The sequence below is a fragment of the Amblyomma americanum genome, chromosome 3 (assembly GCF_052857255.1).
Source record: "Amblyomma americanum isolate KBUSLIRL-KWMA chromosome 3, ASM5285725v1, whole genome shotgun sequence".
Classification (NCBI taxonomy): Eukaryota; Metazoa; Arthropoda; class Arachnida; order Ixodida; family Ixodidae; genus Amblyomma; species Amblyomma americanum.
In genome coordinates, this window is record NC_135499.1 from 139830198 (window position 1) to 139846537 (window position 16340).

At 43.1% G+C, this 16340-nt stretch overlaps 2 protein-coding genes across 3 annotated transcripts in view; one reads left to right on the top strand and one right to left on the bottom strand.

Moving 5' to 3' along the window:
• Pmvk (Phosphomevalonate kinase) overlaps positions 1 to 16340 on the top strand; it is a 70467-nt gene that overhangs the window by 35401 nt on the left and 18726 nt on the right. The window lies entirely within an intron of this gene.
• Positions 64 to 14727, bottom strand: LOC144125011 (uncharacterized). Its single transcript, XM_077658033.1, has 7 exons — positions 14400 to 14727; positions 13389 to 13488; positions 11307 to 11434; positions 5256 to 5349; positions 4274 to 4435; positions 341 to 402; positions 64 to 251 (listed from the first exon to the last, which is right to left on the bottom strand). The coding sequence occupies exons 1-7, from the start codon at positions 14582 to 14584 to the stop codon at positions 248 to 250; spliced, it is 735 nt and encodes a 244-aa protein (XP_077514159.1). The 5' UTR covers positions 14585 to 14727; the 3' UTR covers positions 64 to 247.

The following is a 16340-nucleotide window of genomic DNA, read 5'->3' on the forward strand; positions in this document are numbered from 1 at the left end:
TACTTTATACACAGCTAATGAAGTTTTTCACTAGTTTAAAGTAATCAAAGACCACAAAATAAATAAGGTTTAAATAGGAATATGACTTTAATGTCATGAGAGTGCTGGCTTGACAGCTGAGGAAGGGATATGGGCAGTGAATCTTGAAAAACTTGACATATGACTTGATATGTCTCGTAATAAAAAGTCTTAAGGGTGGCACTCTTGAATCAGCATCCTTGGACGTTTTCTACAGAGCCCTTTCTGTTTACCTAGAATAAAGAAAGTACAAAGTTAACACACTGGCAAATTAGCTTAAGAGTCATGAAACACTAGCAATCATCAACTAGGCAAACCTTACTTTGTGGTGTAATGACGGTTGACTTCCATACGAGTTATTTCAGCAACCTCTGGGATTGTCAACTGAAAAGGTCGGAAAAGCAAACATGCTTAAAAGGCTGCCACTAATGGTATTCTCCACACTTGCACAAATGCATTAACCATGCCATGAAGCAAATAAACACAATTTTGCAATCAGATGGTGGAACTGTGGTAGAGGCTAAGTACTGAAAGTTCTGCCGGGACCTTATCACCTTCAGGCGCCAATAAAAGCTGCTGAAAGGAAAAATCTTTTTAATAAATGACGATCAGTAGACTAAGTAGAAGTGATGTGCAAAAACTTACACAAAAATATTCACATTTTATGCATACTTTATCCACGTCCACATTTGTGGACATAGCGCCTCAAACCTGATACATGAAAATAAACACTGCTACATTTGCTTGCCTTTTCTAACTGATTGTTAAACATGAATAAATGTTTAGCTCTGGAAATATACACTTCAGGGAATTATTCTGCAGTTCAAGACTTATAAAACAGATAAAAGCAGTCATTCTTTGACGACAAACAGAGGAATATTCGGTATTTCAAGCCCCGAATGTGGCTTTTAGATGTGCAGCCTTCATGTCGGCACCGTTGTGTAATTAACATGTTCAGAAGCTTGGGCCAATGGTTGTTTCCATCGTAAGTAATGCTTCAACTCCAGCTGCATCCAAGAGGTCTCAAGTGATCTGAGCACAGGTGGAGAGGGAGAGAGAGCATCTTGCGGCCTTCTTTACACATGCTTTTTGCAAAAATGAGAAATCATTTTTAAAGGCCGTTGTTTGATCAGTTTATGTCAGAGACTTGAAACAAACTGTCCCCTCGCTCTACGAATGTGCTGATTACCGTTTTGCAGCCTTGTAGTTTAGCGGCCAGCTTGTCAAAATACACATTTACAGATTCAGTGACTGACATGCTTCGTAAACTAAACTTGCCTAAACTTTCGAAGCGAAGGAAGGTTGCCAGGCTGAAAATGTTTTACCTGTTATATAATAACCACTTCAACTTGAACACAAAGCATCTACTTGAAACAGCGTTCCTCTAGAGCTGTGAGATTTCACAAAGATCAGCTTGCGCCTATGCCGGCCCTAATCAATTTTTTTAAATACTCCTTCTTCCCCAGAACCATAGCTGAATGGAATTCCTTGCCTCAGGACATTTTACAAGCAGACAATCTACACCAATCTGAAACTTATCTCTCCCGTTATTTAAGCCTATAGAAGCAGGGCAGAATGGTGGGCCTGTTGGTATGGCATGTTAAAGAAGAAATAACCAGCCAAAAAAGACGAACACACAAGGAGAGAACAACACAGGACAGCCGTTGTCTTGTGTTGTTCTCTCCTTGTGTGTTCGTCTTTTTTGGCTGGTTATTTCTTTAAGCCTATAGAAACCATTTGCCATTGCTGTCATTCATTATGTTCTTTACCTGCGGGTCCGATCCTCAATGGCCTGAAACCGAGCGTATTATTATGAACACTTACCTATCTGACGCACTTGTGTGTTTATCTGCTGGCAAGATGATTGATGATTTCATATAAGTTTGTGTAAATTTTGTACTTGTGGCTGTGTGTACAGTGTCGATCACACTTGTCTAGAGTGCTCGAGCGATGTGCTGCGGAGCAAATTAAGTTAAAATATTATTGCAGCTGCTTTGCTAAGGGTAAGGCGCTGGTGCGTGTGCGTTTCACCTGAATATTAGGCTGCTCTTCAGCGCAAGTATTATCAATGAATGTCAATACCTACTTTATAATTTCGCTTTATTTCCACCGGACTGCACCTCTCGAGCGCTCTAGACAAGTGTGATCGACTCTGTACTTCTTGAGTTGTATGCATCCACCCTGTAACAGCCTTACGGCTGACAGTATCAATAAATAAATAAAAATAAATAAATGGTGTGAGGGCACGGGTTCCCCTTTTTCATCCTCCCTTGTGTAGTGCTGCCACTTTGTATTTTTCTCCGTCCTGGGTTTCATACATAATGTAATGATTCTTGCTAAAAACCGCAGCGAAATTTTCAGAACTAATAGAGAAAAAACGTTCTGACCATAACTGAAAATGGTTACTTCCTTCCGATTCATGCGTTCTACAACCTAGCACCAATGGTCTCAGATCCCTTTTTGAATATTGGTAGGGGCCTAAGACCCTCCCAGACCTACCTGACTTTAAGCACTGGTCATAGCGTGCTGTGCTTGCCGGCAGGGGCTCATTATAACCACAGCTTGGTTATAGCCCGTGTTGACTGAGCTTCATTCATTATAAACCATTTCTTTATAACGATGCTCAACGTGCATTAATTCTCATAAACTTGATGCTGAAATGCTCACACAGAGGCACAATAATGCCCTTGCTATACAGGCAAATTTATTGCCTTGAGTTTTATGCCAGCCATGTATAAATTTAATAGCATTGGCCTTTATTTGCAATGTGGTCAGTTTCCCACAGCTAAATCATTGATGAAGCACACACTCTCGCCCCGTATTCCCAGTGAAGAACAGCAAACAACTATGTTAGGAACAACCTCCATGTCAGGTAGGAAATTATTTATCCATAGCTTTCGTTTAGACGAGGCATCTCTACTACATTTCCGATGCAACTGGCACAATTTTTACAAGTACTTCTGAGTGACACTTTTTGGCTTGTGTGCTGACAAAGGGTACTTCCAGGACATGCCAACACAGCAGGATTTTCTGCTAGGTAATTTTGGCGTTGCATTTTAGAACATTGACTAGATTTTGTGCTTATCAGCTAGCACTCTCTACAGCCAGGTAAAACTTCAGTGCTTCACAGGCATTATCACCACTGTGACCTATACTGTCATTAAATCTAGACATGCAGCACCAGTTCTGCAAAAAATGGCATCAACAAACTCAAGGCATTAAGCACTATTAATGTCATTTCTTGTGTATATATGGACTGCATAAAAGTCACCTAAATCCCACCCACTAAGTCAGTCACCGCTAGAACCGGCTAGTTCCATTTACTTCTGGGCTCACTTATGAACAGCTATCCGTTCATTTGCAACCAACCGCCTGTCAGCATTTCATAACATGTCCTGCATTCCCTAGCCTGAATTGTCAATGCTATGTGGCCTTTAAGTGACTACTTTTTGAGCTGTGAGCGATGTACAACATACAGAAGTGTATTTAAGCAGTGAACTTGCACGCAGTGAACTTGCATACAATGAACTTATCTGAACCCCAAGTAATTGCTGTACTGAAAATTTGACAACATATGTGTGACACAATTGCTACATCCATGTCTACGAGTACCACATGTAAGGCGAGGAGTACCTGATGTCTTGCATGCGCACCAACATTTTCAATCCTACATCTAATTAATACTAATCATTGCTCATTTTTGAACTGCCGCAGTGGTTCAGTGGTTATGGTACTCGGCTGCTGACCAGAAAGACTCGGGTTCGATATCCCGGCTGTGGCAGTCGCATATCGATGGAGGCGAAATGCTAGAGGCCTGTGTGGTCTGCGATGTCAGTGCATGTTAAAGAACCCCAGGCGGTCGAAATTATCTGGAGTCCTTCACTATGGCGCCCCTCATAGCATGAGTAGCTTTGTGATGTTAAACTCCATCAAATCCAATCATCAAATCAAATCATTCCTCATTTTATCTAAACAGCAGTAGGCTTTATAAATATCATGTTTCTGCATTTTTTTTTTCAGTAGCAGTATGTATGCAAGAATGAAGAATGTACATTTACCATTATTTTCTGCACTTCTTTTTCTCACCATTTCTAACTGCCACACCTTTGCAGCACCATGAAACTAACAACCATTAATAAAGTCTTGTTTAGCGCCCACTTCCTGCATGTAGAACACAGCAGGACTTCTGATGTAATATTATCCATCATGCTTGGCTGCTCTCTGCCATCACAGTCTTGAAAGGTAAACATAATACCCGAATGTTGCTTCCTTGACATCGTATGAAGCAAAGCATCTCTTCGTTATCAAACATTGGATGTAGTCCCATGAAGCTGAAGTTCAATGGCTCATTCCTTGGGTCAAAGCTGTCCCAGGCAAACACCTCTATCTCGATGATGTACCGCTGCACAACTTCTCCCTGGTGATTACATGAAGATAAGGAGGAGGAATAAAATGCGCAATATGCATGGGAAACATGGTGAACATGCATGCAAAAGAACTGCATTCAATCTGGTGGTAAAATGTCGGGTACAAGTGTAAGCAACACACTAGAGTTGGATACAATTCGAGAACAAGGTGGCACATGTTCCTCAAAGAGGACCCTTCTATCAATTTCGTCAACCTATTACATCGTGGTCAACAGCTTTGCACCTTACAGAGCCACTGCAAGCTAACATAAACTGCGCGAGTCAGATACAATCTTTGATACATTCTTTATTAGCTTTCATTCAGTCCATAACCACTGTTCACTTGACAGGAACATCAGCTCAGGGGCTCATGCCCATTCTTACAGACATGTTCGTAAGCATCCAGCACACATGGAACATGCCGAGCCACCAAATAGAACTGCAATCCATTTTGCTTGCAGCTTACCTGTCCCATATAAGTTTTCGCCCATAACAGTTATATCTGCATGGAACTTGGCTCATTTATTCCTTTCTCCGCTTCTCACAGACGGCATCATTGTATGTATTCAATATGCAAATGTATCATTAAAATAAAACTACGTTCAAGATTACTTGACTAAATTGAGACAAAAATATGCATAGCTTTCATATGAAATAAGAATGATGGACTATTTAATTACAGTAAGCATTTCACAGAAGTCAGATTTGCTACACCAAGTTTCAACTGTACTGTATTTAGACTTATAAAAGTCTTAAATCAAAATACACATCACATTCTATACCTGTGGGAAACAGATCAACAAATAAGATCCCATTATGACAAAGACTTACAACGTCGATCTGAGTAGCAGACTCTGTTTCACACCAGCACAACATTGCAGTCTTCAGGTCATGGGACCTCATCCGTTCTTTTGCTCTGGTAGAGCTGCACGAATAAAAACACGGTGCCCCTTGCTAAACAAACAACAGATTAAGAAGCTGTGGTTCCACACATAAACTTTTACAACTGAGCTAACTTCAGCATTCTGCACCAGTACTGCCAGTGATGAGATGTCGGGTCAGCACTCCTTGCCCGTACCCAATGGAGAAAGTGCCCTCGAATATGACCCTTCTTTTTAAATCGTCTTAATCAGTATGAAGATAAAGAGAAAAAGGGGTGGGGGGGAGGGGCAGAAGGGGTGGGAGAACTTGTTTTCAGGAAAGATCAGCAATAAATAAGAGTATTTAACCTGAGCCAGCAAGCCTTAGTTAACCAAAACAAAACACACAGCGCAAAGAAGCACTAGCTTCAATTAGAATAACATAAGTAAGATCTATGACAATACAAACCAGAATGAACAAGGATTAAAGCAGAACCTCAGTCCACTAAATAACGTTTCACCAAGGGCATAATAGATGAAGACGTCCTCCTGTCCAGGTGTTGGCTAATGGACTGAGGCTCTCGATGGGACCTACTTAACTTTCTTTTGTGTTGTTGATAGCGCTAAAGTAAGACTTGGACAAATAAAAGAATCCAGTTAGTACTGAAATGAGCAAAAGAGGTGACGGGCTAACTTCAGATTCAAGAGAAAAGTTGCAGCTGATACCCAGAAACGCCAGCATATGAAACCTCGTATGTTTAGAAAACTGAAAAATATATATATGGGCATGTTCAGATAAGAACGGTAATCGAGGTCCCATGACCATTTTTTGTTTTCAATTATATTTTTATATGTGATGGGTAAATGTGTCCACACAAAGGAATGAACCTTAGTTTTGCAAGGAACTTTGTAGTTTTCTCGGAAAAAAATCGTATGTCACAAGAGGTGGAGAATGTCGTTTTTGCCACTTCTCAAAGTTGCAAGTTTGGAGCATCACTGCATGCACAATAAGTTGTTTTCGCGCATAATTATTTTTTCAGTACTTTATTACAACTTGTACTATACGAAGAAATAAAAAAACGTTTTCTTTCTCTGTCAATCTTCTGAGTAAAAAATCGCAAATTTCGCTTCCGGAGCTGTGCGGTGCCAAAAAGGCACTTTTCAGGGCAGCCTTAGGGCAAGATGCGTAAAGATCTCCCAGCTGAATCTTTTTCTCTGTATTTTTCAGCTACTTTTAATCACTTCAGGCAAGTTTTGTAGCTCTACACTTGACCTATGTTTTTCAATATGGCCTCAAAATTGGCAGAAGTTCAAAAACGTCAAAAAAGTGACAACTTTGACTTGAATTTAAAAAAAAACATCATCATCGAATTTTATTAAAATTTGCCCTAATAATACTCAACATTTCATAATTCTAAGGCTTTAAAAAAGTATTGCATTATATTGTTTTAAAGTATGGAAATAAATACAAAACGGACTTTATGATTTCAATCCCTACGACTGCTCAGTATTCCCTCTTAGAATGCGCAATCGTCAGAAGCTGGTTTTAGTATTGGTATTTTGTAAGTAAATTTTAAACGCTACAGTTGTTGAGTTCATAAGTGTAATTTGTAAGCATTTTTTTCTATTACAATCAAAGGTCTAAAGCTCCTATTCGCTTTCGTACTGTTCTAACGGTGGGACCTAAATTACTGTAAGCATATTCCAACACGTTATTTTGGAGTGACGTGTGTGTAGGAGTAGTTTATGCAAACAATTAATGCACCCGTCGCACTTTCAAGGTGACTTTAACTGCTACCGCCGCTCCAGGGATGAACCGCGCTTTGCAGCCGCTCCTATAGCTATATAACGCCCGGCGCGACCCTGAAATTCACAGCATCATGTGTGCCGCCGCCGCACCGAGGCTTTAGCCGCCGCTATCATCTTTTCATCGCAACGCACCGAACGCCTAGCAGTTATGCCTCAGCCTTCGACCGAGATAACCCTTGTGAGCGGATGTTGTTCGGATCTCAAATTTTGTGCGTCGTTTTCCAGGCCTGGTAGACCCGGTGGGGTCGTTTTCTGTACTCACGTGTTTTCTCTGCGCTGGAGCGCTCCCTCGACAAGCATACTTGGTATATCAGTCTCAGCTCGTACGCCAGACCAAAAGAACATCAGTGTCGACGGTGGGCAGCCTGTGTTAAAAATCCATTCATCTGTCCATCTCCTCTTTTTGGAAAAGCAGCTCTGGGCCCTGCATCCATCACCTGCTCTTCTGTCTCGCGATAATCTCCGGAAGCGGTGAGCTTTTGCATTCATGAAGAGATTTCCGCGGCGAACGTTTTGTGCCGACTACTCAAAAAGGCACAAACAGAGAATTGAAAAAGGACGTAATTTTCGCAGTGTAAAGACACTCAATGTCGCTGCTCTCAAAAAAGTCCTACTTCCCGAAGAAGCTCTCCGAGTACGAGAAAGTGACTTCATCTATCAGAATTGTTACCGTCGGTTCAAGGAAGACATAGATAATATGCAGGCAGAGTCAACCGAAACATTAGAAGAATTCCGCCCTGGGGAAGAAATCGTAGAAAATTTAAATTCAAGTGTCAGCCTTACCTCCGAAATCTCGCCCCTAAAGCCACCGAGCGCTCTAAAAAAACGCCTCAGACTTTCCTATGCAAAGCGAAAGCAGGAAGAGGTGGCAAGAGCTATGGTGACGAAAATACGATCGGGGATACAGGCAGCATATAATGTCCCAGAGACTTCGCGTGCGTCAGAAGAAAAGTGTGCGCAATGCAGCAGTTGGGAGGACAACCTACATGCTGCCTACAATAGGTGCACGTCCTTTCAAGAGCGTTGCCAGCTGCTGACACTGCTACCACGCAACCTAACCGTGAAATATGTGCAGGAAGTTATTCCAGAGGCAACGAGGTACGTTATCCAAAAATCGAAGAAGATGGTGGATGAGGAAGGCGTATGGTCAACACAGGAGAGATATACAAGATGTAAACTACAACAGGAAGACATTACCACCGTTTTAGAATATTACACCATGGATGAACTCGATTGCTCTAGACAGACTCCGAACAAAAAGGATGTTGTGAGAATCGAGAAGGAAGGAGAGAAAGAATGGATACCTAAACGCTTCATGACGCGGTCCTTGCGAGAAGCATTCCGCCTCTACAAGCAAGCTCACCCTGCCTCCCAGGTTGGCCTCACAAAATTCATATCCTTGCGTCCTAAGTGGGTGAAATGCTCGCCACAGTGGCAAGTGTGTGTTTGTGTGTGCTGTGCAAACTTTCAGTTGTGCCTCGTGGGACTGCAGAACGCGTCCGGAAGGTCGCTTTCTCCCGAAGATATGCAGAGCCTCTGCGTATGCCAGGAACCTACTGCGTCGTGTTTCCTTAGGAATTGTGAGCACTGTCCACAAGATGGCATTTTCATTTCGGAAAATTTTGAAATGAGCAGCGAGGACGAGGTGTTGATTGCTTCGTGGGAATACGGTGAGCTCGTTAAAAAGACTCTGACCGCTTCATCATTTATGAGAGAATGTCTAAGAATGACCATGAAATGGATTCCCCACAACTATATTAGATCTGTGCAAGCAAGAGCAATACATGAAGAAAAACACAGCTGCAAGAGTGGTGCAATTGTTTTGCATTTTGATTTCGCCAAAAACTGGACAGTTGTGCTTCCAGACGCAGTACAAGCTTACCATTGGCAGAAAAAGCAGGTGACCGTGTTTACCTGCGTTGTCACGTCAAGAAAATCGACTCGGAACTACGCCGTAATTTCCGACGATATGTCTCATGATTCAGCTCATGCATGCTTGGCTCTGTCAAAAATCAAAGCACACCTCGAAGACAACGCGCCAATCTACACCAAGATAACATATGTGAGCGACGGGGCTCCCGCTCACTTCAAGAATAAATATCAGTTTCATGAGCTACAACGCAGTGAATGTCGAGAGACGAAATGGATGTTTTCGGCCACTGGACACGGCAAAAATGCTTGCGATGGCGTTGGTGGGCTTGTCAAACATCGAGCATCACACCACAACTTGCGGAAGCCTGCAAGTGAGTCCATACAAACAGCCAGCGGCTTCGTAGACGCAATTAAAGGAACGCTAAAGAACATCACCATTCTGGAGCTCTCACAGAGGGAGCTTGCAGACTTTCGCGAAACGAAGAAGGAAGAATGGAAAATGGCAAAGAAAGTGCCTGGAGTTCAGACGCTCCATATGTGGAAGTACGTTCAAACAAATGAAGGCAGTGCATCCTACGTGGCCTCCACCGCTGCTTCGGAATGGAAGAGAGTGTGATCTGGTTTGTGCTTTGTGCTGGACAATATACTGTGCGCATACCGACTTCAACTGCTGCCGTTAATTTCTTGTTACGATTTTCTGAATTGCAATCTGCATATAAAGCGGCATCCCATTTGTAAATTGCGTTCCTATTAAAACTCCTCCTCATTAAAAATCTCGCAGATAAATTGTTCCTCTCAGAAGACGACGTTCTGTCTCCTGACATTGCCCTGTAGAACCTTTGAACACAGAGGTAAACAGATGCAGGTACGGAAACGTCGGCTTCAGAAATACATTAATATAAATTTTTATATATAAAATTTTTTCTAGGAACCCACAAATTATCTAATATTTTTAAAAAATCGATTACATACCAATGTACCTTACGATGATAAATTAGAGAATACAAAAAAAAAAACGTTTGACCGCCAGCAGTCAGTTCATCAGGTGAAATAACGAATTTATTCTTATTTTGACGCATTAAGAACGCCGCTAACAAGCGAGTAGAAGCTGTACAAACACTCAGGATGGTTCGCATATTGTGGTAATTGAAATGTAACCACGTTCAGTGAGTGCTAAATCAAATTTCTGACAGTTACTATTTCTAAGAGGCAGTAATAAGCAATTCTAGGTAACAAAAACATGAACTCAGTTTTGCATTTATTTTTATACTTTAAAACAAAATAATGCAACACTTTTTTGGTGTTTTAAAATTATCGAGTATTGAGTATTATTAGGGCATTTTTTAATAAAATTCGATGATGATGTTTTTTTTTAAATTCAAGTCAAAGTTGTCACTTTTTTGAAGTTTTTGAACTTCTGCCAATTTTGAGGCCATATTGAAAAATATAGGTCAAGTGTACAGCTACAAAACTTGCCTGAAGTGATTAAAAGTAGCTGAAAAATACAGAGAAAAAGATTCAGTCGGGAGATCTTTACGCATCTTGCCCTAAGGCTGCCCTGAAAAGTGCCTTTTTGGCACCGCACAGCTCCGGAAGCGAAGTTTGCGATTTTTTACTCAGAAGACTGACACAGCAAGAAAACGTTTTTTATATTAATCGTATAGTGCAAGTTGTAATAAAGTGCTGAAAAAATACTTATGCGCGAAAACAACTTATTGTGCATGCAGTGATGCTCCAAACTTGCAACTTTGCGAAGTGGCAAAAACGACATACTCCACCTCTTGTGACATACAATTTTTTTCCGAGAAAACCATGAAGTTCCTTGAAAAACTAAGGTTCATTCCTTTGTGTGGACACATTTACCCATCACATATAAAAATTTAATTGAAAACAAAAAATGGTCATGGGACCTCGATTACCGTTCTTATCTGAACATGCCCATATATATATATATATATATATATATATATATTTGTTTTTTGTTGGGTGCAGGACATCACCTTTCCTACTCCCAATTTAGGAGGGCGCCGCATGATTGCCTTGAATTACTGCTGCTGGCTCTCAAGCGCTTTGTTTGTTCTTCCCACTTTGGACATCATCAACCTGCCCCGAACACATGCATTATGCACTGCTCGGGAGTAACACTCAACTGCAGTGTCTAACCAATTAGTGTGAACGTGCATTAAGGACAAAACATCTGATCACAGCTGACATCCAATAATATTGGTGGAGGAAAATACAAATCTAATTGTTTACATTACAACCAATAGAAAAGCACAAGTTTCCTGGAGAAAAGAAGGCGGGATAGCTGTCTGGAGGAGCATTCACTCCAGTAACATACCTCTCTTCCTTTGGCTGTGGGGCATCCTTCGAGATGACTGGAACAAATCGCAGTTCATACATGTGCTTTGGCACTTGTGGTCTGTAACGTGCCATGAGATGTTCAAGACTCAGCGTGAGGTGGTCTTTCTGTAAAAGACAAGTTATTATTGACCACCTGTCCTCCCTCCTCACGGCAACGGCTCTTTAATCAATCATGGTTTTAACTGAGGCTAAAATAAATAACTGCTAGTCAAGCAAATGTTAGATGCTGCCAGCAACCATGGAACTGCCTCTGTTAACACACACAGTGTCTCATGTGTTTTAATAGCCGTCATTTGAGCACGCCACAAGCACTTTTGAAGAAAAAGGCAATTCGGATAAAGTTAGGATTCACTGCAGCTGTGACAGGACTAATATTTTTTTTTTCTTGCCAATAAGCTTCAGCTCCAAGCCAGTATTTGTGCATATCGTAAGTCCTGTCTGTCTGCATTAATCCAGCTATGTACAGCCAGCCAAATCTTTAGCTGGCATGCATGACGGCTGCGTTTTCAGTATTCCTGCAGCTTATGGCAGAGAAAACTTGCGAAAACATCAGATCTAAGCACAGTCTCACTAAGTCCGAGCTTAATATTGAACTTTTTTCAAATCTGCTTCGTCACAAAGTGCAGGAGCACAGAAAAAGTGGCCAGCCGTCGTTCACGCTAGCTAAAGATTTGGCTGGCTGTATTGTTGAAAGCTGCATGAACATCTCAGTTGCTAAATACTAGCTTTCCAGCTTCTGATCAGCTCAATGGCTGCCAAATGGCGCCACCAATTGTATCAAAGCTGGGCTTACATGAAAAGTTCCACCTGCTGCTCTGGCTCAGGTCACCATCGCCTAATGAAATTTCTATGAAAAATGACTTACACCATGCAGCAGCAAGACTCTAACAAGGTTGAATAACAGTAATGTTAGAATTCTGGTGAAAGTGCCTGCGTAACACTGGACTGAAGCAGCAAAAAGGCAGCCAGGTGCCACAGAAAAATTCAATAAAGGCCGAGTTTGGGCGAGTTGGTTTACCATGCTGAACGTAAAAGCGCAAAAAACAAGGACGTAGAATAAGACACACAACACGAGCGCTCACTCCCAACTGATCTTTATTACATGCAAGAAATAGATTTTTATGCTCTCGATAATGCCTGCGAGGCATTACTACAGAGTAGTGAAAGATAGATGAGTCATCGAGCGTCACACTTGAATGATAAAAGATAGGACATCTCTCTTTGTGACAGCAGAATTGACGGAGCACAGAAGGACTTATCAAAAAGGAAAAATGGAAGAGCCGGAAAAGACAAAAGTTAATAAGAAATTTGCAGTCATTCGTTATAAACATAAGCTTTCGCACAGTCTTAAAAAAATTGGCAACAGGGTAAACGTTGGCGTGTTGTTCTCTGCCCCAAATAAGCTGAGTTCACTATGCAAGCTTAGCACATCAGAAAGCCCAGGAAAAACTGGTTGCACGATCAGGCATCAAAAGCCGTTCGCGAGATGCACGAAAGGTGTTGTCTACAAAGTGCCATTATCCTGTGGTAAATATTATATAGGACAAACGGGAAGATGCATAAATGAGCAATTGGGTGAGCATGACTATGTTGTGAACAATAAAAAAGGGGGGCACATGAGCATTCATTGCCTAAAATGCAAAGGAAAAGAGGGTTGTCGTCCTCTTTTTCACAAGTGCAAAATCCTTTATGGGAACAAATGTCAAATTACGGGCGAAATTGTTGAGGTGTTGGAGATAGCGCGAGCTGGGGATGACTGTGTAAGTGCTCCGTCAATTCTGCTCTCACAAAAAGAGATGTCCTATCTTTTATCATTCAAGTGTGACGCTCGATGACTCATCTATCTTTCACTACTCTGTAGTAATGCCTTGCAGGCATTATCCAGAGTATAAAAATCTGTTTCTTGCATGTAATAAAGATCAGTTGGAAGTGAGCGCTCGTGTTGTGCGTCTTATTCTACGTCCTTGTTTTTTGCGCTTTTACGTTCGGCACAGAAAAGCTGCTCTTATCATGAAAGCGGGTGCAAATTGTTGCATGTCGCAACTTTTTCATCACCCACTTGGCATTCTGTCAAGGGCAGGCCCACCACAAGTCCACCGTCCATAATTCCTAAGTACACTGTTCCACCTTCTCCTGTGTTCAGGAAGGAACAAATAGTCCTGCAAAGTGAAAAATAATAATAGTAATAATAGAAGGAATTACGGAGAAAACGGTAAAAAATATAAAAAGGCACATAGCGATTTTACGCAAAACTGCCGCCACACAGATGAGTTCAGCTGAACATACAATCAGCAAGTCCATACTTTCGAAAACTATAGCAGTGTGCAAAAGAAAGCAGCATTCACTGCTGTGCATGCATTAACTAACCGAATGACGAAGGATCAGCCCACCTTTGAGTACATTTTTAATCACGGCAAACCTAAACGCACTACACAAGTTCAAATACAAAAGCTAACAAATGAGCACGGTAGTGGAGTCCCAGAGCTATTCGTGGACTATGAATAAGGTCGCCGTTGGTGGGCTCTGCTTCAAATTCGTCCATCTGAGATTCTTTACCGTGCATTGAACATCGCATAGCACAACGGCGTCCCTTGCATATCGCGTACACCGAGACGCGACCGCCGCTTCCGGGATTTAATCCCGCGTCCGCGCGCTTGGCAGCCGAACGCCGCAGCCACTAAAAAAAAAAAAAAGTACCGCTGTAAACTCGCATCAAGCTGCAACCTTTCGGAATACTGCCACTAAAACGGGTCACGCATCTTAAGCTACAGCCAACGAAGTCAGATTTAGTCACGTCTAGAGCTACAGACGCGACCATCTGCGCTAAACTCCAAGCCTTAAAATGAAAAAAAAGAAAACGCAATGCATGCACATAAAGAGAACACCGCGAGCAATTTGCGCTGCAGCTGTTGAAAACCACGGTAAACACAGTAGCCCACGTCCTCATTCAAATTTGTGCACCGCGACCTCATGGGTCCTACAGAATTTTCACTTGCAAAACAAAACGCAACTATATGGACTCGGCATTGGACTCAACACTGATCGTGCACCGAAACGTGCTTAGGCTCACCTTGACACGCTCTGGCGAGAGTGGAGCTGCTTGTTTATGTGCGGCACTTCTTCCGTGGACAACGCTTTGTGAGCTTTGTACTCGTGCCACTTGTCTTCTTCTACTAATAGGCGCGATTTAAACTTGTAGAATTTCACCGACGCATTAGTGCGTTGCTCGCCTGGCTTCTTGTAGCCTTCGGGCATAACTTGAGCTGTTGGTTAGCGCTAGAGATGCGCTTCAAAAAATAAATTTCAAACTTAAGTTCGCCTGTTGCTGTACCCGCGCTCTTTGTCGTGCGCCTCCGTCGGCGAGTGCGCCACGCGTCAAGCCTTGCACGCGTCTGCGTTGTGCTCGACGCGAGTGACGCGCGTCACCGCGCGTTCGGTGGGTTCCACTGATCTCCACTAGGGGGCTGGATGCCGCATCGGGCGCCCGAAAGTGAAGCCAACGGAAGTTGGGCAGCATGTCCCGGAAGTCAGCCCTTGGCAGTGCATTAAATCGCACCTCAGCACGGTTTTTCTGTTTTATGGTTTCTTCGGCTGACGGCACTCGTGGAGTTTTCCACGCACTAGTGCGGTGCTCCACGTTCGGCTGGATGCCACTCGTGCAGTGCCTTACGTTCGGCTGGGACGAGCACGACACGAGTGCGCGCCACCGCGCCACCGTGGAGACCGACGGTGGAGCGTGGTGCAATCCCGTCGTGCAGCTCGCGCTAGCAGACGTCGCGGCCGGACGATGCTGTTGGCGCAGACAATGTCACTACACAGTGGCCGATAGGAAGCATCGACGAAGAGGAAAAAACGCGAAGCATCCAGTATGGGCATATTTTAAAGAAATGTTGAATATTGTAGCGGCTGCAATGCATTTATTCGCGCTGCAATCATGCAGCCACCGGCCGGCGAGCGCTGTGCCTTGACCGTTTGAAAAAATTAAAGGTTCGTCAATATTTTTAGTGCGGCGAACGGCAAGTGCGGTTCATCTGGCACGCCTGCACTTTATAACATCATACTTTTTGTCAGCGTGAGCATAGGTTAAAAGATATATCAATACAGTGAATGTGGGGAGCTGAGATTGGATTGAGAATCGTCGGCAGATATTTTCGGAAGTCACTCTAGCTGCTCTAAAGCGTATGCATCAAAACCAGCGAGCATAACGCCGTGGTGTGTCTGACAAACCTGCACAGTCGCAGTATTTCATGAGCATGGTCGTGGTTCCCGCATTGCCCACTGTCGCTATGAACGCCGGTCCTTCGCGCTGTTACTGAAGAGGTTGTTGCTAACTGTACAAATTGCTGACTGCAGTCGTTGGCGTCGGCCGCTCGTAAAAATGAACTCTGAGATCTGTGAGAGGCTCAGAGGCCCCGGTGAACAGAGGACAGAAAGAGCAACGGCACTCTGTGAATGTTTCGCACGTTCGGCTGGGGTGCAAGTGGACGTGCCACTCGTGTAGTATTTGACGTCACTTCCTAAGCACCGGCACGGAGGCAGTGCGGCTCAGCCGAAGACACCATTAGTTTTCGTTTTCCTCTTAGCACCTTGTCTTTCCGACGTTATCTTCTTTTTACATGACAATGCCTACCTGTTGCGCCGTCAGCTGCATGAGGAGAGCAGCAAAGTCCTCGGCAAAGATGTTTCAAAAACAAGGGTCCATTGCATCGCTGTGGGACGACACTAGCAGACGACAGAACGTCGCTACACACAGTACATACAGAGCCTCGTGTGCTCAGTTCTGTGTCGTCCCGTTGCGCTTGCGTCGCCAACTCTGCTCTTTGTTGTGATGCACGTTGTCGCGCTCTAAGCCCAAGTTGTACCACCAATGGGGTATAAATTTAAGAAAGAATAGGTGGAAGCCTTCATTAGGCAGCCGAATTTTCAGTGACCATTTTGCCGAATTATGTTTAGACCGAACCGGAGTGGGCGCGAGGCCACAATCTGGTGGGGTGCCGTCGGTGTTCTGCTG